Consider the following 23,089-nt stretch of genomic DNA (forward strand, 5'->3'; position numbering starts at 1 on the left):
AAAATGGAGTTCTTTCATCCGCTCTTCCTATCCAGGCTGGAGTTCCTCAAGGCAGTGTTCTGGGCCCTGTTCTTTTTCTGGTTTTCATCAATGACCTCTTCGACTCTCTGGAAAATCCTCTTTATCTCTTTGCTAATGAATCCACCCTCTGCCGTACCATGTCATCCCTCAGACCGACAAGCAGCAGTTTCTTCGCTCTCTGAAGATCTGGATAAAATCACAATCTGGTCCAACACGTGGAACATGTCTTTCAATTCCGACAAATCTCAAAATCTCACTATGTCTTTCTGAAAGGACCATTTGGAACCCCCTCGCCCCACCCCCATCTACTTTCTCAAGAATCCTCTTGAAGAAGTCCTATCAATAAAGCTTCTTGGTCTCACTTTCTGCCATGATCTTTCCTGGGAAAACTCACATTTCCAGCCTGGCCTACAAAGCCAGTCGCTGACTGGGAATCCTCCATCGTGCAAAGTCCTTCCTCGGCCCACCTGAGCTCCTGAGCACATCCAAAGCTTTCGTCCGCAGCCTGATGGAGTACTGCTCTCCCCTCTGGGCTGGTGCTCCTCCCTCTCACCTTTCTCGGCTTCACGCTGTGGAAACCAAGGCATTTAGGATCGATAGTATCTCCCGCGGTGAAGCTGAGTCTTTGGGCCTCTTACTCTCTCACCGCAGACAGGGCAGTAGTCTTTCTGTCTTCTACTGTCTCCTCTCCAGTCTCGCCCCCCCTGCTCTATCTGCGATATACCCCCCCATATTTCTGCTGGGCGCTCAAGGTCCGCCAGTAACCCCCTTCTGGTAAAACTACCAACATCATGAATCACTGCTCACCTCCACTCTTTCATTCCTCTTTTTTCCCCGCCTTTGGAATAAACTCCCACACTCTCTTCAATCCCATTCTTCCCTCCAGGCCTTCAAAACAGCTGTTCACCACCACCTCTTATCTTCCCCCCTCCAAAACCTCGATCTTTTCTACCCCCGTTAATCCACCCCAAACACACCTTCAAATTCCCTGCTTTCCTTCCTGAAATTCCCTGTCATGTCCATCTTGTATACCCTGTGTTCCCCGCCCCATCCCTCTCCCTTCCACAGATCTCCTCATGTCTCTGTTCCTCACTGTTTTGTCCTTCCCTCTCCTGCCCCTCTTGTGTCATGCCCCCCTTGCTGTGCATTGTGTGTTAGCTCTCATACGAGCCTTGACAATGTTTACAAAAAGAAAAAAAATGTGTTGGACTGTCAGTGAAAACACAGCCGTCTCAGTGATGACCTTCAGTAAAGGACCAATAACTTTTCCCCACCTGGTTTGTTCCATGTGACATGAATACACCTCCACTGGTTTTTCGTTCATGTCCTCAAGGCAATTCTGGAATTTCCTTTAAATAAGCTGCAATTCTCCAAATTTCCTTAAATGAATGGAAATTAAGATCAGAACATGAGGTCAGAATTTCCTTTTCCTGTGGTGTATGTTTCCTTGGATATTTATCGGCACCATTGTTATTCACATTAAACTGGGACGATTGGCCAGTTACTATCAATGCAGTTACCTCATGATGTGCTGCGATCTGAAGTTCAAATCGCCGAGCTGTTCTTCCACCATTATTTTCTAAGACCCAAGGTCTTTATCTTGTACATAATACACAGCATGTGCAAGCTCCTCCATGAGCCTTTGGTCACTAAAAAAACAAATACATATAAATCCAATGGACAGAAAGCAAGGTATGTTTTTTACCTGTTTACTTACCTTACAGGACCAAGCTGTACTGCACAGGCTCAAAGAAAACGGTGTCAGAGTGCGGCTCAGCTCATCGGTGTCCCGGAAAGCTGTGATTTTCCCTGTGTCAGGTACTCATTAAAAACAACCTTTTTCGTGGAAAGTGAAATTTCACGTTCATAGATCAACCCACCCACGTGTCATACAGGTGTGCGTGAGACTGACTCGAGCAGGCATGAAAGCTATGTCGCTAGTACACTCACTATCGAGTCCCGATTCAATCCCCGACGGGTTTGCTGAATTAACAAAAAATAAAACTGCTGTCATGGTGAATTGTCAGTGGAGAATTGCATCCTGGAGCACACCATCCTTCATCTGGAAATGTAAAGCCATCTGTCCGGTCTACATTTTGGATGTGGACAATCATGATTGCACAAGTTATTTAGGAAAGAGAAGGTGTTTGTGGGCTCATACACTTGTTAAGTTCCCTAACAAGCGTTTAAATGCAACATGCCAGTTAATTATATTAGGTTTTTTGATTTTGAGAATCCATATACTTTACAGAGCATCAGTGCTGCCAAAGCAGTTTCTTAGCAAGGGTTATACAAGGTGATTTGCCATTTCCTTCCTAGCATTTGTTTGTCCACGTTCTATCCTTTTAAATGCTGAGCATCAACGAAGGAAGCATCACATACCACTTTTGAAGTCTGCTACGACTCTGTTGAGGTACGATCCACTGACTTCCCAGACTTGGAGCAGACGCTCTTAACCATTACACAACTGAGGCTGGTTTTAGGGATGTTTAAAGTTTGATGTAGTTATAAAGTTTGATTCTTCTTACTGATAGAATAATCGATGAATTTCAAAATCATTCTCATGCCATAGGCGTTTTTGTTCATTTACCTAAGCTCTAAAGCCTTTAACACCATTAATAATATAATATTGTTATCCAAGTTGTACTGTTTCAGCCGTGCCCGTTCCGGTTTCCCAGTTCGAGTTCCGTGGGTTGTGTCAAAAAGACCGCAACCACAATCTAAGTCCACAGCCCCGTGCAAGTTTCCGGACCTGTTTGTGATGTTACAATACAATTTGGTACTATGAAATTAACTGGGTGATGCGCTGATGGGCGCGAGAGACCTTTCTCATCTTTCGCCTGAGCCCGATTGAGCTGGCTGTTCAAAAGACACTGAAGCCACCTGAAATCACCCAATGATGTCATCATCATCATCATCATCATCATCATCATCATCATCATCATCATCATCATCATCATCATCATCATCATTTTATGGCCGTTTCCATGCTTTCATGTGAAAGCCGTGGTTCACCTAACGGCTGCTTTCCAGGCTGCACGATCCCTTGCTTGACGTCTTGTTTGGCCTTTCACTCTCAGATCATCTCTCAGAAACACATCCCATGTTTTCCTCGGATGGTATCACAATGCCATCATCGCCACCACAACGAGCAGAATCCAACCCCGATGGCATGGGAGAAGGATTACATGAAGCGATAACAAGAACCAGAACGAATAAATAAACAGATATAAATGAATTAATAAATATATCCGTTAACCCTCACCGAATCGTACCACCCTCAAACAAATCAAGTGTCACAAATTTTCTTAATAAATCGATGATATATTTGTATTTTACAAAGGTCATTTAATAAACGGATTGTTTATTTGTATTGTACATAGGTCATTTAATAAATTGTTTTTGTTTATTTGTATTGTACACGGGTCATTTAATAAATCTATTGTTTATTTGTATTGTACGGAGGTCATTTAATAAATTGTTTGTGTTTATTTGTATTGTACAAAGGTCATTTAATAAATTGTTTGTGTTTATTTTTATTGTACAAAGGTCATTTAATAAATTGATTGTGTTTATTTGTATTGTACATAGGCCATTTAAGAAATTGTTTGTATTTATTTGTATTGTACAAAGGTCATTTAATAAATTGATTGTGTTTATTTGTATTGTACACCAGTCAATAAATAAACGTATTGTTTATTTTTATTGTACACCAGTCAATAAATCTATTGTTTATTTGTATTGTACATCGGTCATTTAATAAATTGATTGTGTTTATTTGTATTGTGCACCAGTCAATTAATAAATGTATTGTTTATTTGTATTGTACACTGGTCATTTAATAAATTTGCTGTTTATTTGTATTGTACACCAGTCAATTTAATAAATTGATTGTGTTTATTTGTATTATACACCAGTCAATTAATAAATGTATTGTTTATTTGTATTGTACATAGGTCATTTAATAAATTGTTTGTGTTTATTTGTATTGTACAAAGGTCATTTAATAAATTGTTTGTGTTCATTTGTATTGTATAAAGGTCATTTAATAAATTGATTGTGTTTATTGGTATTGTACAAAGGTCATTTAATAAATTGATTGTGTTTATTTGTATTGTACACCAGTCATTTAATAAATTGATTGTGTTTATTTGTATGTTACACAGGTCATTTAATAAATTGTTTGTGTTTATTTGTATTGTACAAAGGTCATTTAATAAATTGTTTGTGTTTATTTGTATTGTACAAAGGTCATTTAATAAATTGATTGTGTTTATTTGTATTGTACACTAGTCATTTAATAAATTGTTTGTGTTTATTTGTATTGTATAAAGGTCATTTAATAAATTGTTTGTGTTTATTTGTATTGTACAAAGGTCATTTAATAAATTGATTGTTTATTTGTATTGTACATAGGCCATTTAATAAATTGTTTGTGTTCATTTGTATTGTACAAAGGTCATTTAATAAATTGATTGTGTTTATTTGTATTGTACACCAGTCATTTAATAAATCTATTCTTAATTTGTATTGTACATTGGTCATTTAATAAATTGATTGTGTTTATTTGTATTGTACACCAGTCAATTAATAAATGTATTGTTTATTTGTATTGTACACTGGTCATTTAATCAATCTGTTGTTTATTTGTATTGTACACCAGTCAATTAATAAATGTATTGTTTATTTGTATTGTACATCGGTCATTTAATAAATTGATTGTATTTATTTGTATTGTGCACCAGTCAATTAATAAATGTATTGTTTATTTGTATTGTACACCGGTCATTTAATAAATCTGTTGTTTATTTGTATTGTACACCAGTCAATTAATAAGTGTATTATTTATTTGTATTGCACATCGGTCATTTAATAAATTGATTGTGTTTATTTGTATTATACACCAGTCAATTAATAAATGTATTGTTTATTTGTATTGTACATCGGTCATTTAATAAATTGATTGTGTTTATTTGTATTGTACACCAGTCAATTAATAAATGTGTTGTTTATTTGTATTGTGCATACGTCATTTTATAAATTGTTTGTGTTTATTTGTATTGTACAAAGGTCATTTAATAAATTGTTTGTGTTTATTTGTATTGTGCAAAGGTCATTTAATAAATTGATTGTGTTTATTTGTATTGTACATAGGCCATTTAATAAATTGATTGTATATTTGTGTTGTACACCGGTCATTTGTGTAATACGTTGGATGTGTGATAAGGACGAATTGATTCAATTTTGGTGAAGATCCGAATCCAGATCCGATATTTTTTAAAGTGATTCTTCACCATTGAGAGAAAGGGCTAAACTAATATGTCACACGATATCTCAAAAAGTTGTCGAAGGATTCGGATGAAACTTGGTGGACAGGTTGGGTGTGTGACAAGGACGAGTTGATTCAATTTTGGTGAAGATCTGAATCGGATCTGGATACGAGAATTATTTAATTTTTAAAGTGATTCTTCACCATTGAGAGATCGGGCCAAAAACGACATATTGCATGGTATTTCAAAAATGTAATGGGTCCAATATATTCTCATGGATTAGGCATTACGTGGCATAGGTATGCGCTCTACCGAGTGCCTTTCTAGTTAATTATGTAACACCAGTACACAAACAGCATACATAAGTCCTGGTGAGGGTCTGCAATCTCTGATTGTTCTTTTTCTTGCTGTATTGTGCATAAGTCCTTTCAGAAATCGATTGCATATTTGTATTCTACATAGGTCCTTAAAGAAATTGATTGCATATTTGTATTCTACATAGGTCCTTTAAGAAATGGATTGTATATTTATATTGTACAAAGTTCCTTGAAGAAATCGATTGGATATTTTTCTATTGAATTCTTACACTTGTACTTTCTATTGATCTACTGACCCTTTCATTAACTCTATGAAATTGGTTGCCCATTCATATGATTCTTCGATTTATACCAGGTTATTAGCACTCGTTGGACTGAGTCCAAAACGCGGGCTTATGGATTTGGTCTCAATTTTCGTGTAAGTGCATGCGTGTATGCGTCCGCAACCATATCTCAGACATGTATAGACCGATTTTATTCGAACTTTGCAGAAACACAATACATAGTGGTATACATATGCACATCATCTTTTTTTTTCGACATCAGATCCAAGATGACTGACTGGCAGCCATTTTAGTTCAAAAATACCCGGTGTCGAATATGTACTCAACCATTTTTCGGACAAGCATTTACTGATGTTGTTCAAACTTGGCACACAGATAAAAAAAATGATGGCTTACATATGCACGTCATTTTTTCTTGAGATCAGATCCAAGAAGGCCGATTGGCGGCTATTTTAGTTGTAAAAAAAACCCAATGGTGAACACGTCCTCAACCATTTCTCGGACATGCATTTACCAATGTTGTTCAAACTTGGCACCTACATAAAGAATGATGACTTACATATGCACGTCATTTTTTTTCAAGATCAGATCCAAGATGGCTGATTGGTGGCCATTTTGTTACTTTAATATGTCCCCAACCATTTCTCAGACATGCATGGTCTGATTTTGTTGAAACTTGGCTCTAGTGCAGTACATGGTGGCATACAAGTGCCCTTCACTTTAATTTGCGATCTGATCAAAGATGGCCGACTGATAGACTGGTGGCCATTTTAGTTGTACATAAATATGTGCGATCCCTTTAACTCCATACAGCAAAATTACTAAAATAACGGGGGCGACGGCATTTTATGTCTTTTTTACTTGTTTATTTCTGTTATGTAATTTGATGTTGTTTCATAGTTTGTTGTGAATATCACTTGTATGTGTGAGGGTGTTCCCGCAACAAGCTTGCTTTTTGGGATTCAGCTTCCTTCAGCTGTCTATATGTCTTCTTTACACTTTGTTGCTTTTGTTGAAGGAAATAAATGTTTTGATTGATTGATTGAGTAATGGTAAAAATGAGGCACATGAACATAATATAGAAGTAAATATTTAAGTTCGTGGGGTCGGGATAAAGCACGGGCATGATGGGCATGATATACTCGAACCCCACGACAAATACACGAACACAGCAACTTAAAATAACAACGGAATGTAATGAAAATAGGCAAATACTTACAAAGGACAATAATTCAGATATAAAAATAATAATGACATAAATTAAACCTGAACTCAAGGTGCTTCTACACACAAACTTAAATATCAAAATCAAATGGGAATCAAAATAAAAGCAAATCCTTCCTTTATTCTGGCACTTAGCTTGGTCCAGAGATGATCTTTGTGGAACTCGGAATCGAGGCGTTTTGTCCTGCATGTGTGGACGTGCCCAAAATATCACCAAGTCGCTGTCTTGCAGCGGAAACTTTTGTCAGGCAATTCGTAAGCAGTATTCAACACCAAGGGACCAAGTGCACCTTCTTCGTATGTCGATCGTCCTCACCGACATACACGAGGCTTCGGGGTCCGTCTCTCACGGCCCAACCAAGAGTCAATAACCAGCGTCTTGCTTCACCACGCGAGCCAAATTGCCTCAGCATGAATACGAGAATCGTGCTGGCTTATTCGTACATTGAAGGAAAGCCAGCCGTAAAGCCCTGTTCTTACAGGCCATCTCCGAGCTACATTCTCTCTCGACCGCGTACGTACCTCACTCCACACTCATCAGTTCCTCCTTGCTACGAGCTGCTTCCCCATCTTCTCTCATCACTCTGCCTCCTACGCCCATCAATCATCAGGCTCGGCAGCGTGACTTCGCCCGCTATCATAACCCTTGGAGGTGGAGCTTCTTCCTACTTGGTCATGTTATAAAAACGCAATTCTTCCATGGTTTGTTATACAAAAACATAGGAAAAAGTTACAGGGGGGCAATTACATACTGGGGGAACTTATCCTTAATCCCTATCTAATTGACACCGCACCACCCCCTGTGTGGTGACACGTAACACTTAAGCTCACAGTTTCCCTACTTAATTACATTGAGATGTCTCCTACATGTCCATGGACCAAACAATTCCATTCAATCCTAACTTTCATATTAAATTCCTCCATCTACCCCCACAACCATCACAATATTAACATTGTATACCACACCTCCTGGTATGATGTTATTACACACAAGCACCCGAGACGATACAAAATCATTTTACAGTACTTTGGTTTACACAATCCAAGTATAAATATTGTGATATTTATATTGGGGAGGGGTAGCCAGATATTAAAATGAGGGCCTTCGCATGGTTTATGTTCGTGGTAAGGATATAGCATTTTACACCTGTATTAAGTGCATGTGTAGTGCAGTCGTACTTCATACTGCAGCTCAGGGCATGGTGTTGTTCAAATTGGTGGATGGACAGGTTAAGGGTGTCTCATCCTGTTTTCCGCTTCGTTTGAAACAGGTTCAGATCCGGGCTGGGTTAGGACTTAGGAGTGTCATAGCGGCATTACCAGAAGCTCATGGGCTTCAATGCAAAGGCTGTCGAAAAAGCACTTGGCAGGGAATGGCACGAAGTACGATGGACCTCATTTGGCTCCTCAGTTCGCATCTCAGCCAAGTTCACATGATTGGACAGGGGCTGGAAACCCGATGAATAAATTCTCTTCCTTTTGGTCAAATTCAAATTGTCATTGAGGTTGGTGTGAATCTGGTGCTGCCTGGAGGATAAACAAAACATGTTGGCTTTTTTTGTACATAAGGTGGAAGCTTGTGGATAGCTGGAACACTGAACTGCTCATACACAACAGACCAAAAGGAACAGTTGGGAGAAGGGGAAAACACAACAGCAGGGTTGAACGATAAAATAGAGGGAGACTTGGATAAATAATGGGCGTGGGGAGGAATGAGGGGTCGGAAAGGATACATGGGGTGGACAAGATGAACACGGAAGGAAACTCCAAGGAGGGGAAACTGGAAAGTTGGAAGGACACATTTGAGTGCGTTTAACGAGGGTATAAATATCATTGCTTTGGATTGGGGATAATCTGAGATGGTGATGAAAAGCTATCTTGGAGACCTGTAGGGAAGAATGAGATTGAAGATAATGTGGAAGTTGGTTCCAAAACTGTGGAAAAAATAGAGGAATGAATGAATGGCAGTGACCAGTGATCCTGGATTTTGGGTTTGAATGACTGAACTTCCAAAAGAGGATTGTTCAGAAAGTAGATGGGGGTATGCCATATGAGAGAGGGGGAGAGAGAGGAAGAGGAAAAGAGAGAGAGAGAGGCACACACACACAGACACGCACACACAGACACGCACACATGCACGCACATGCACACAGTTTGGTCAGGATTGAAAGACATATTCCAAGTGTTTGTCCAGCTTGTGATTTTTTTTTCAAGGTCTGTAGGGATGGACGAGGCTATTGCCTGCCTGTCTGATAATACAGTGTTCCAGAAAGACCTGAACAACGTTGGTTGTTTTTATATTTTGTTCCACAAATGATACAATGCTCCCCTTTGTTTTATATGATCTAGAAACTTATCAAGTTTTCTTTATTTTCAGGTCTGATGGTTCAATGTAAAATAAGATGGTGACTCCACAGGAGAAAGCTCAGTGCGTCGAATGGTTCATCGAGACGACATCCGACACGCAAGTTCAGCATAATTTCCATGCAAGGTATGAAAGGAATCCACCATCGCGGACTAGTTATTAGAGAGTGGTACAAGAGGTTTAAGAAGACTGAAAGTTGTCAGGAACAGAAAAGTATTAGTCGACCAAGCACAAGTGCAACAGACGTTGAACGAGTGAATCATTTCAACAAAGTCCCAAAAAATCAATCCAGAGAACTGGGACCACCAACCACCACTGCACACAGGATTTTGCATAAAATACTGAAGCTTTATGCCAATAAGGTGCAGATTCTGCAAGAACTGAAACCAAATGATGGACTCAAACACAAGGTGTTTGCCTTGGAAATGCTCACTGGCATAGAGGATGATGAAGATTACCTGAAAAAGGTCATGTTCACAGACGAAGCATTCTTTCATGTATCGGGGAAGGTCAACCTGCACAAGGTCAACCTGCACAATCTGAGGCTCTATAAACCCTTATGTGGTCATTGAACACATGTGATAGTCCAGAGGTCAATGTGTGGTGTGGACTTCTCCATGACTGCTTGGTGGGTCCATTTTTATTTGCGGAGATACAGTGACCTCAACAATTTACATGATGGAAACATTCGTCTTCCCACAGATTGAAGACCTGCAATCCGATACCATTTTTCAAAATGACACACTCCCCCTCATTGGGCCTTAGTTGTTCGAGCCATCCTGAATGAAAAATTTCCATGTTGCTGGATTGGCTGAGACAGACCAACTGCCTCACCCCCACAATCACCAGACATCACCCCCTTGATGTTTTTTTCTGTGGGAGTTTGTCAAGGATTTCGACAACAGCAAGGTGGCAGACATGCAGGATCCTCGGTCTCGCATCACAGCTGCATGCGTACTGGTGGATGCAAACATGCTGAGCCGAACATGGCAAGAACATGGGTACCGTCTTGATGTGCTGTGGGTGACAAAACGGAGCTCACATTGAAGTGTGTTGATGATGTGCACAAAACTTGATGTGTTTCTGTATCATATAAACCAAAGGGTATCGTTGTATCATTTGTGGTTCTAAACATATTGTTACGGCCACGGGTACCGAGTGTATTATGAAGGGGTTAATCCCCGCTTCTCCTCGGAAGAGGCGGACATGGGGTTACCGCTCACAATTAACGTCGTGGTATGATGGGTTTCTTTACAACCACGAGTTCCAGTGTCCACCGTCTTATTTTGCCGTTCAACTAGAGGTCACGTAGCTTCCTGAACGGGGAGTGCGCCCTCGGCAATGCACCAATCTTATCTTGATTAGATCTTAATTAGGGCGGCCGAGCGTTTACCGCTGGTGCATGCCGACTATGACAGGTTAATTTGTTTGGGAACAACCTCCCAGTCTATCTAGGTTTGAACAATGCTGAATCAATGGAAGGAAAGGACGAGCACGGACAGGTTGAAACGTCAACAAGGAATTTATTAATAAGGAAAAAATAAATAAATTGAAGAACTTTTTATTTATTTGTGGTGAAAATAGATCAATTCAAATCAATCAAAATAATCTCAAGCAAATAAAGAATTAATCAGGCATTGATAGAAAAACAGACAAAGAGCAGATGCTTATCACTATGCCTTACTTAACGATTAAACACGAGACAAGGGTACCCAGCAGATCATTCAGGGGGGAAAGAAATCCTGTCTCGGCTTGCCAAGGTAGAAGTCATCGTGCGTCAAATAAAATGTCCCGAAATGTGTGAGCATGCCTTGGTCCGCTGCCAGCGCCCTGCCTTGCCGTGCACCCACCCGCAAACAGGCTCGAACACCAATTGACGTCACGTCGTCATCCACAGGAACCAGGGACGCCAATAATCAGGTACGCCAAGTGCAGGTCCCGAGCAGAACCAGCAGGAATGATCCAACTGTCACCCACCTTCAGGAGCTGCTCACCAACTGTCACCAGCGGTCAGGACTGTATGGCTGTAAGGCTGTCACCAACTCACCAGCTCACCAACTGTCACTAGTGGTCAGAGCTGTAAGGCTGTTACCAACTCACCAGCTCACCAACTGTCACCAGTGGTCAGAGTTGTAAGGCTGTCACCAACTGTCACAATACTTTCAGGAAAATGGTCCCCCCGTCCCTTTTATAGGCGACCAGTCTGGGCGGAGCCTCAAACAGACTTCATCCACCTTGCCTATTGGCACATTGTTGCACGTGACCAACCATCAATCTCGTGATCATTTCTTCCTCGTTAAGCCTGACATGAACAAGAGCCAGCCAGAATCCATAGAGCTGCCAAACGGGGCATCAATCATCGATGGAAAATGGTGGATGACAACGTCGGTGAAAGAGGTCGGTGTTGAATGTCGATGGAAAAGGGTGGACGTCAACGTCGGTGAAAGAGGTGGGTGTCGAACGTCAATGAAAGATTGGTGGGTGAAGTAAATGATCCACAGCCGTATTTGACCGTCAGACTAACTGCTCAGGAAAAGCCCGTGGTGTGCTTAATCAAATGTCCTGTAAGTCCAAGGTGTAAATAAATCGTGCACCTCCAAGCCAATGTGGCCTGATGGAAAGGGGGTTAGATGAGCCTCCGTTGGGCTAACGGCTATCTTGGGTGCATGAATGTGTCGTAAAGGGAAAAAGGTCATCCCATAAGAAAGGGAATCTATTCTATACCCTTCTCCAACACATCAAAGTGAGAATCCCACCAGACATGGGGATGGGTCTTTCCTGGACATGCATTTCAGGAAATAACTGTCTGAGGACCTAAATGTTTGTATGCATTAGTCGGATCCGATTCTGAAATCCATAACAATATTAACAACCAAAGTTGTCCTGATCTTTTTGGAACACCCTGTACTTGTTATTCTGGGATTGTATTTTCCGTTTCCATTTTGTTGTAAGTGATTCAAATGGACTCATAGCAGCTCATTGACTGTAAATGGACTCATAGCAGCTCATTGACTGTACATTGCATGTTTTTTCTGCTTGATCACCACTGGATGACCTCATTAATTGACTAGTTATTCGTCATGATCTCAGTTTGTGTGTTCTTTTTCACCCAGGTGTGGCATTCAGATTGGTTTCAGAGCGTGACCTATCAGCCCAGCCAGTGCCTGTTGATGAGGATGTGTTGAGTATCGGAGAGGATCTGATTAGCGAGCTGAAAAGTTTTGCATCTGTGCACCGGCACGCATTCTTACTTGTACTTGTAAGTGGGATGTTCAACCTGAGGATGTATCACAAGCTGAACCTCATGTGAGTTTCATGTCATTCTTTCTATACTCTTTTATTCCTGTCTGTCCATTAATTTTTTTTCTCTTTTAATCAACATCTCACGATAACTATCCAGAGGAGGATTAGATAAACAAAGCCAATGTAGAAAACAGGATTTCACAACGCATGATATTGTGGTGGAAAAGAACTCTATTTCCACATTGGATCAGCATGCAAACAGAGAATCTTTAATTTCGTATATACGGAGGAAGAACATTCAATGATTCACTGAAACAATCGAATGAATTTCACTGAAACAGAAGCCCAGAGTAATCCCTCTTATGCATAATTTGAGATCGAAAAAATGGGAGTGTAAGACATTTGGCAATTCAACTTCGGGATGAGCTGATAGGCACGAGGCAAAAGAACTCAAAACTGCAATACGTGGTCACTTTGGGTGGGAGGGAGAGAATGACACAATCATGGCAAAAGTTTGCAGTGTTGCCAACCAGGTCACCCTGTTTCTATGCAGCGAGCAAGACCTTTTTTAATCGTAAGATATTCCTTTTAGCAATATGTAGGTCAAAAGACTCTTGGGAAAAGGGAAACATTACTGACAGCCAATTCGACTCTCGTACAAAAATTAAATTTATAAGGTACCAGCAACAATTCAACAAGTGAATGTAACTATTTTTCTTCTACAATATCCACCCATCCATTGGGACTATACTCTGTGCAGAGCGTTGGTGCTGCCTAAGCAGTCTCCTTGGCTATTGGGCACAATCCTGGATGGGTCGCCACTCCGACACAGTATACCAGCAAGCTGGCACTCATTTTGCTGACCTCACAAGGATGACAGGCAGAGTCAACCCCACCTGGTATTAATTCAACAGCCAAGTGGGATTTGAACTCAGGATCCAAGGATCCCAAGCTCACCACCCTATCCATCTTGCCAACACCATGCATACATGATATGGATCTCACATATTAATGCTTAACAACTAATTTTCAGTTTTTCTTCTTCTTGGCTCTCACCCTGCCACTCCTGAAGGACAGTGCAAAGAACCTTCCTTTCCATTTCCATTGGTCATTGACTGAAAGAGGTTCAGTCAATCTTGAAATTGGAGACCACCATCAGCCATGCCTCTCCTAGACTGAACACCTATCAAACCAGGGGTGTGTTCCGTTAGCAAGCATCTTGCTATTGCTTGCCAAACCAGCCGTTCCGTATCAACCACTATTGAAACTGCTTGTCTTGCCACTTGGCAAATGGAGAAAGTCCAAGTTGCTTAGGGTTCAAAGGGTTAAGCCCCTTTAGTTTAGACCATTTAGACCCTTTTAAGAGCCTTTTGACCTTTAGACCCCTTTAGACATTGAAGACCCTTTAAACACATTCATACACTTTAGATCCCTTAATGTTTTAGACTGCTGTAGACCCTGTAGACCCTATTAGACCCCTTACACCCCATTAAGAGCTCTTTGGCCCTTTAAACTCCGTCGATCCCTTTTGACCCGAACTACTATTGGACCATACTCTTCAGTTAGACCTTTAGAACCCTGAAGGCCCCTATAAACCTATTGTACCCTTTAGACCCTTTTAACATCTTAGACCCTTACGATCTTTACACCCGTTCGGCACTTTTAAATGCACACCACACAAGCATCAAAAAGTTTTCCTGCAATATCCAGACTATACGTTTTTCAGCAAGTAATGCATAAACTCTACCCACACACAGGGTGGGTACTCTGCTTGTATTATTGAAATGAGCATTTCATACTTTAGTTTTGATTCTACTTTTCATCCTAATTCTTAAGATCTACAAACATTCCGGTTCCGGTCTTGTGGCGACGGTTGGTTCTCTCCAAGGGTCTCTGCCAACTTTCTCAAAGATAAGTTTCTGGTCGTTGTTTGTCATGTTTTGACTTCATTTTGTTACCTCTGTGTTTACTGTGTTCTGAGTTTGGTTTTGTTTCAAAATTTGTGCTATTTTGGTGAGTATTCGTCAGTCTTGTCATATCAGGTTTCCTTGAGGCCTACCCGTATTCCCGTCTATGTGCACGATCGTGTTTATTTGTATTTTCTCCCTATTACCATCAGTTTTTATTTTCACCACTTTTCCCTCCACCTTTCTCCTATCCCTCCCATATATACCCTCTGTTTCATGTCTTAAAATATCAAAAATACAACAAAGAAAAACCTTTTCCCTTCTCACCTCATACCCCAGGTAACTTTATACCCCACGGGATTTCTTTTACCAACACTTGACTCTTCTTCTTACTTCTCCACCCTCTTCCCTGGAAATCCCACGATGATCATGAAGATTTTCACCACACACCTTCACGACCTTTTCTTCAAATTTCTTTACTCTCTACCCCCCCTCCCTCTTCCCTAATCTTCAAAAAAGAAAAAAACATCTCACACAATGCTTCAACTTCCCCCTGTCCAGTTCTTCAAAATCTTGTGTTCAATTCGACCTTTCTTTCATCCCGTGTCTAAAAATTCCATCTGTTGCAACACTTCCTTTTTCCACTCTGTCAATTCTTCTGCACTCCATCCATCTTCCAAAGTATGTAAACGAATCTCTGACCCTCAAATTTTAAAAATCCCATTTTGCAATACTTGTTCGTCTTCCATTATTAATGGTTCTTTTTTTCAACTTCAGTGCAAATTCATCCCACCTCCTTAAATCCTCCTCCTCCTCCGAACTCCTTCCCTGTTATAACCCTCTCCTTAACCCCTCCCATCTTGCCCCTCATCCCAGCATCTCTCCACTGTACTCTGCCTTACTAATAGTTCCCCCTCTGATATCCCAAACTATATGGTTTTCAAATATCTCACACTCTCATTCAGCAACTGCTCAATATCTCTATCATGCTCTCTCTTTCCTCTCATCACATCTCCCCCTCTTCCCACCCCCTCAATTTTTGTTTCTCCCCCCGCCTACTCCCATCTCCACAATACATCAACCTAGTCTCATCCTTCGCTTCTCCCCACCCCTCTCTTCTCCGCCCCCCATGGCTGTGCCTGTTCTCATCGTCTCCATTCCCCCCCAAAGCTATCTTGTCACCCCTCCCTCACAAATCAGCCGCCCCGTTCCTCTTCAAAGCAAACTTCTCTCTCTCTCTCTCTCTTTCCCCTCCAAGCTTCCCCCTCACATTTCTCAAAAGCTCCCCCTACACCTTTCTCCCTCAATTATTCCCCCTCACACTTCTCCCTCAAATCTCACCCCTCACTCCCCCTTCTCAAAGCTGCCTCCTTCCCCCATCCTCTCTCTTCCAGATCATTCCTCCACATCCTCCAATCTCCTACTTCCCTATGCCCCTCTCTTATTACTCCCCACTGCTATTGATCCCTTCGCCCCCTTGTCCTTTGTCTTCTTCCCCATCTAACCCTCTCCCCGAGCTCTTCTAGAACTTGTCAACTGTCAACAACTCTCACTACGTCCACCACTTCTCCCTCACACTACCCTCCCCCTCCCTCCCTTGCACCTGAAGCCTCCTCCCCTCCCTCTTCATTAACAGTGTGGACCTCAAACATCCAGGGCCTTCACTCTAACCTGACTGATCTCTCCATACAGGTTGCCACAGACAAACCAGACATAATCTGCTAAACAGAAACTTTCCTCCTTCAAGACGTATCTGACTCCTTTGTTTCTCTCCGTGGTTACTCCCTCCTCCGGTATGATAGACCTGAGCCTCGTCCTCGTGGCACAGGTGTTGCTCTCTTTATCAAAAGCTCTATTCCTCACTCTCCATGCACTGCCGTCACTCCTTCACACCCCCCAGGAATACCTCTGGCTACGGATTCCCCTTCACTCCCACCTCTTGTTTATCTGTGTGTTGTACCGTCCACCAAACAGTGATGACTCCATTTACATCTTGCTCACCGAAAACATGGACCAACTTCCATCTACTCACCCAAACTCTGTCTTCCTCATATGTGGTGACTTCAATTGTCATGAGGCCAGTTGGCTGGGTGTGGGTACCTCTCTCACCTGCCATGGAACTTCAGCAAAGGACTTCTGCGACTCATTGGGACTGACTCAATCTGTTAACTTCCTGACCCGGATCTCAGCCAACGGTACTCCATCTCTTCTGGATTTGATTTTGACCAATTTCTCAGAAAATGTCTGCTGTTGTTCTTCTCCAATGGTTCATCTGACCATATGCTTGTCAAAGTAGTCATCTCTCTGGCTGTTGTTAGAGAACCACTTCAGCGCAGTGGAGTCTGGCATATCACTCAGGCCGACTGGCAGGGTCTTCAAGCAGCCATCCAACTTGTAGACTGGTCTCCCATTTCTACTTTCTCCGACATCAACTCATCTCGGAATTCTTTCAAAGAAATTTGCTCTCTCATGCACAGAGTTATCCCATCTTCAGTTGCCATACTCTTCCTCCTGCCCATGGTTCACTGAAACATGTGGTGAGGCTGTTGTCCTGAAACAACTTGCCTTCGTATCATAGAAGGCAAATCCTACTGAAAGCAGTCTCAGTTTGCTTCTAAATCTTGTGTCCCAAATCCATCGCTTTGTATACCCACATTACCCAGTCACACCCAGCTGTTCCTGGACTCTATGCCCTTTTCTCCTGACAAGGTGGAGAGCTTGATGTCAAACCTCGACTCTGATTCTGCAACCAGTCCAGATGGCATCAGCCCTCATGTTCCAAAAACCTGCTCTGCTGCTCTTGCTCACCCTCTCTCTGTTCTAGTCATCCTCTCATTTTCTCAAGGTCATCTCCCATCTGCTTGGAAATCAGCAAATATTACCACTCTGCATAAAAAGGGTGCAAAAACTGATCTGTGCAACTACAGACAAATTCAGTCTGCTCCCAATCATTAGCAAGGTCATGGAATCCATCATTGCTTGTGATGTCAAATTCTTCCTTTTCTCCTTTGACTTGATTTCCATCCATCAATTTCGATTTAGACCAGGTCATCCAACTCTGGACATGCTACTTCTGCTTTCCCAAAAATGGATGGAGGTTCGAAATGCCAAATATGAGATTGGAGCCATCTCCCTGGACATATCGCGAGCTTTCAATATGGTCTGACATCCCGCAGTGCTCACCAACTTCTCTTCTTGTGGTATCCAAGGCAATCTCCACTCATGGCTCGTGGACTTCCTCTCCTGTCACAGTCAACGCTTGGCTCTTCATGGAATTCTCGCATCTCTTCTTCCCATCCAGGCTGGACTTCCTCAAGGCACTGTGTTCCTGGCCCTGTGCTTTTTCTGGTTTTCATCAATGATCTGGAAAATCCTCTTTATTTCTTTGCTGATGACTCCACCCTCTGCTGTAGCATCTCTCAAACTGCTGCTCGGCAGGCAACAGCCTCTTCACTCTCTGCAGACCTGGATAAAATCACAGGCTGGTCAAGCACTTGGAATGTCTTTCACTTCTCCTGGAAAAGCACCATCTCCAAGCTGGCCTCCAAAGCCAGTCGCCGACTGGGCATTCTATGTTTTGCAAAGTCCTTCCTTGGCCCACTTGAGCTCCTGACCACATATAAAGCTTTCATCTGCAGTCTGATGGAGTACTGCCCCCTCCTCTGGGGTGATGCTCCTGCCTCCCACCTGGATCGACTTCACACTGTGGAAACCATGGCTTTTAAGACCATTGGTATCTCCCGCGATGAAGCTGAGTTTTTGGGTCTCTCACTCTCTCACTGGAGGAAGGCCGGTGGTCTTTCTTCCACTGTCTCCTCTTCGGCCTTGCCCCTCTGCTCTGTCTGTGATCTGTCCCCCCCCCCTACATTTCCTCAGGGTATTCAAGGTCCACCAAAAACCCCCTTCTGGTGAAACTGCCAAAATCAAGAATTATTGCTCACCTTCACTCTTTCATTCCTCTTTTTTCCTGCCTCTGGAACAAACTCCCACACTCTCTTCAATCCCACTCAACCCTCCAGGTCTTCAAAACTGCTGTTCACCACCATCTCATATGTTCCCCCATCCAAAATCTTGATCTTTACTACCACCGTTAATCCACGCCAAACCCACCTCCTTCATATTCGCTGTTTTCCTTCATGAAAGTCCCTGTAGTATCATCTTGCTTACCCCATGTACCCACCCCATCCCTCTCCCTTTCACAGATATCCTATTGTCTTTTTTTCCCCACTATTTTGTGCTTCCCTCTCTCACCCCTCTTGCCTCCTGCCTTGTTACATGTTTCTGTGTATTTGGTCTGGCACGATCTTCGACTTGGTAGACAAAAAAAAATTAAAAAATAAAATAAAGAATAAAAAACAAACATGCAAAATCCCTCCACCCCGTGCCCCTCCTAAAGATGCACAGTTGTAGGGTCCTTAGATAAGCTTGGCAGGGGGCTCCTTCTGACCTGTTTCTTTCCCTCTTTCTTGTACTCTGTAGCCGCTGTTAACACAATACATTTGTTTGAGGAAGTTGTCACAATAGGATCGAGTAAATCTGAAAATGGGCCGGACAGCATTTACTGGAGTACCTCTTGAGTAACATAGCATTGTTTGTCTCACCCCAAAGGTGATGCAAGACAATTATAATGCCCCTATCTGTGTGTGTTTGTCTGTCTGTCTGGCTGTGTGTGTTTCCACGTCTATATATTTTCGCTTTAAAAATAGCTTTCTCTGTAACCGCTTGTCTGATCGATGTGAAGCTACTAATATAAGAGGGACTCCCCATGGAGAATATTTTATTGATCTCTGCCATCATAGGTCATATGGTATGGCAGCCATATTGGATTAAAGAAAAAAAATTTGACAATTTTTTTCTGAAACCGCTCAACCATAAAAAAAAAGAAATGGCAGATGTCAACAACTCCCCATGGGGTATATACGTAGGGTGATAATGATGACATCATCAGTGAAGTGTTACTATAGCCACACGTGGTTGAATTTAAATCTTTATTTGAAACTTAATACACAGTCGTGGCCAAAAATATTGGCACCCTTGCACTTTTTTCAAATAATGCACCATTTCTTCCAGAAAATTGTTGAACTGAAAAAATATTTTTGTATCCACAAATGTATTTCTTTGGTTTGCAGTGGAACAAACAAAAAAAGATGTAAAAATTATGAAATCTAAACTTGTTCCATACAGAAATCCTAAAATGTCCCTGACAATATTATTGGCACCTTTTAGAAGTTAGAAATAATTTGATTTCAAGCAGGTGATTCTCCTTTACTTTGGAATTGAACTCACCTGTGGTGAGTTGCAGGTGCCTGCAATACAAAGATCACTCATTCAACCAGTTTGAATTGAGAAAAAGAGTCATTCTGCTGTTTTGTGTCACTGTGTGTGTCACCGCGATGAGCATGGAGAAAAGAAAGAACACCAGAGAATTGTCTGAGGAGGTCAGACACAAGATTGTAGCCAAACATGGACAATCTCAAGGATACAAGTCCATCTCCAGAGACCTTGATGTTTCTGTGTCCACCATACACAATGTTATCAGGAAGTTTAAGGCCCATGGCACTGCACCCAACCTCCCTGGACATGACTGCAAGAGAAAACTTGATTGAGGATTGCAGTGAAGGATTGTTCGAATGGTGGAGAAAGCCCCTCGATAAACTGCCACAGATTCAAGCTGACCTTCAAGCACAAGGTACAACAGTTTCAACTCGCACCATCTGTCGCCAACTGAGTGAAAGGGGGTTCTATGTTAGGAGACCCAAGAGGACCCTACTGCTGAGAGAGTTGAAATTGTCGTACCTGGTGTCTAAAGGTCAGCTTGAATCTGTGGCAGTTGATCGAGGTGTTTTCTCCACCATTTGAACAATCCTTCACTCAGCAGTAGGGTCCTCAGCATAAGAAAGCCTGACTGGAGTTTGCCAAAACACACCTGAACAAGCTAAAATCCTTCTAGGAGAATGTCCTGTGGACAGATGAGACCAAATTCGAGCTTTTTGGTAAAGCACATCATCTCTATGTTTAAAGAAAACAAAATGAAGCCTTCAAAGAAAAGAACACTTTCCCTAAAAACATGGAGGAGGTTCAGTGATGTTTTGGGGTTGCTGTGCTGCCTCTATCACTGGGTGCCTTGAAGATGTGCATGGAATCATGAAATCAGGAGATTACCAAGGAGGCATTTTGGAGCGCAATGTTCAACTCAGTGTCAGAAAGCTGGGTCTCTGGTCAAAGGTCATGGGTCTTGCAGCAGGACAACGACCCCAAACACACTTCAAAAAGCACCCGGGAATGGTTCAAGACAAAACACTGGACTGTTCTGAAATGGCCGGCAATGAGTTCGGATCTAAATCCCATTGAACACCTGTGGGTAGATCTGAAAACAGCAGTTGGGAGAAGGCACCCTTCAAATCTGGGAGAACTGAAGCAGTTTGTTCAACAAGAGTGGAACAAACTGCTAGTAGAGAGATGTAGGAAGCTCATTCATGGATACAGGAAGCACTTGACTGCAGTTATTTTGTCCAAAGGCTGTGATTCCAAATATTAAGTCTCAGGTGTCAATAATTTTGTGAATGCCATTTATTTTTTTATTTTCTGATTTAAAAGGATATATTAAGTTGTGAATGAAAAACAAAGGTTCTGTAATACTAGCAGTGAAATATATAATTGTAGAGACAAAATACTTTTGTCAATTTCAACTTTTTTGGAGAAAATTGTGAGTTATTTGAAAAAAGTGCAAGGGTGCCAATATTTTTGGCCACGACTATGTTATCTTTGACAAAGTGAGTGAAGAATTACATTTATGACGTTCATAACCTTTGCCAAGAAACTGTGCGGCATAATAGGGTGCATAGATGATCCGGGTATATGGGCCATAATGGCAGCTGGCCATAATATGAGCGTGTTCAGTTAATGATGATAGTTTTGTTCAGGATGAACACATGATGTGAGACTATGTACTGTACGAGGGCCTTTCTAGTTTACATGGAGACCACCATGTTGTTAAGTGGTACCGAGTTCTCCATTCTCTTGGAGTGCTTGCTTGAATGCTTTGAATCAAGCCAGCCACCTGGCGAACGGTAAGCAAGCTTCTTGCTAACGGAACCCATCCCTGCTTTCCAAAGCCATCCGCAGTCTGGGCATTCTCCATCGATCCAAGTTCTTCCTTGGAAAACAAGAACTACTTACAGTCGAGAGGGCCTTTCTCCATAGCTCTGTACTAATTTTCTCTGTTTTCTCTGCAACCACTTTCCTGATTGACATGAAATTTTCACCATAGGTGCGACTTCTCATGCAGAATGTTTTAATGATAATTATGATGTCATAGGTCATGTGCTGTGGCAGCCATGTTGGAAAAAAGGAGAAACTTTGGACCTCTGTATTTCTGAAACCACTCCATGGAATAAATTGAAACTTGGCACATGCCAAGTCTTACCCATGGGAAATAAGTGATTTTTTTGGATGATGTCATAGGTGGCTTCATTATGACATCATAATTGCATACATCGAACGCTTTATCCGATCAGTATGAAAATTTTTGAGGATCATGTAGGGCTAAATTGTACGGGCCAAAAAAAATTGATGATGTCATCGGTCACGTGGTTTGGCAGCCATATATATATATTTTTTTAACATGAAAACCTTCAAAAATCTTCTCTGAAATGGCTGAACAGATTGAGCCAAAACTTTACAAGTATAATTGCCAATCCATGAGGAATAAAAAGTTCTCCACCTATGACGTCATCGGTCACATGGTTTGTCAGTTATGATTTTTTTGAAGAATAAACCTTTAAGAATCCTCTTCTGCAGAACGGCTTGACAGATCGAGGAGAAAATCTTCACTCGCATGTTCCCCAACACTTGGGGATACCAAGATGTTCACAAATTATTAACAGGTCACATGGTCTGACAGCCATATTGGATTGAACAACAATCTTTAAAATTTTTTATCTCTGGAACCGCTTCATTAATCAATGTGAAACTCCACAATTATGATCTAGTAGTCATGGGGAATATTTGTTTAAAATTTCAACCTGATCGGATGCATCGTCTGGCAGCCAGAATAAGTTAATTTTTTGAATCTGGATTCATGGATTGAAATCAAACTTGATTTAGTATGGAGGATGATGTAATAATATGGGCGGATGCATATCTGTCGACGTCGCGACTTTGAAGTGTGCCTTTCTAGTATTTATTCTTATCCCTACATTCACCTCGGAATGATGATAGTGCATGTGGAAACCTCACTGAATTCTTCTTTTCACGATTCTTCTTCTTAACTCCTAAAATGAATGTTCGGCCAACGCATTCATTCATTTTGTACCATCATGTACTGATTTTATTGCAATATTTGTAAAAGCACAGTATTTTTAAAGTTTATGAAAATGTATTATTAGCTCACTCCTGGACTTTAGTCCGGTGAGATTATGCGATCGAGCAGTGTCCTTAGGTAAGTCAGTCAGTCAGT

General features: G+C 41.6%; 1 protein-coding gene across 5 annotated transcripts in view; it reads left to right on the forward strand.

Moving 5' to 3' along the window:
- The window catches only part of C6H1orf146 (chromosome 6 C1orf146 homolog), a 44,156-nt gene that overhangs the window by 11,828 nt on the left and 9,239 nt on the right, over positions 1–23,089 (forward strand). For 4 of the 5 annotated variants that reach the window (XM_085886760.1, XM_085886765.1, XM_085886763.1 and 1 more), the window contains 2 exons: positions 1,746–1,839; positions 12,595–12,787. In XM_085886760.1, coding sequence (XP_085742886.1) covers positions 1,746–1,839; positions 12,595–12,787 — 287 coding nt within the window. Of the gene's footprint in view, positions 1–1,745; positions 1,840–11,020; positions 11,931–12,594; positions 12,788–23,089 lie in introns of those variants that run through there. The other variant, XM_085886764.1, reaches the window with a different exon arrangement.

Source organism: Eptatretus burgeri, chromosome 6 (genome assembly GCF_056783735.1).
Source record: "Eptatretus burgeri isolate ZD-2024b chromosome 6, Ebu_testis_v1, whole genome shotgun sequence".
Classification (NCBI taxonomy): domain Eukaryota; kingdom Metazoa; phylum Chordata; class Myxini; order Myxiniformes; family Myxinidae; genus Eptatretus; species Eptatretus burgeri.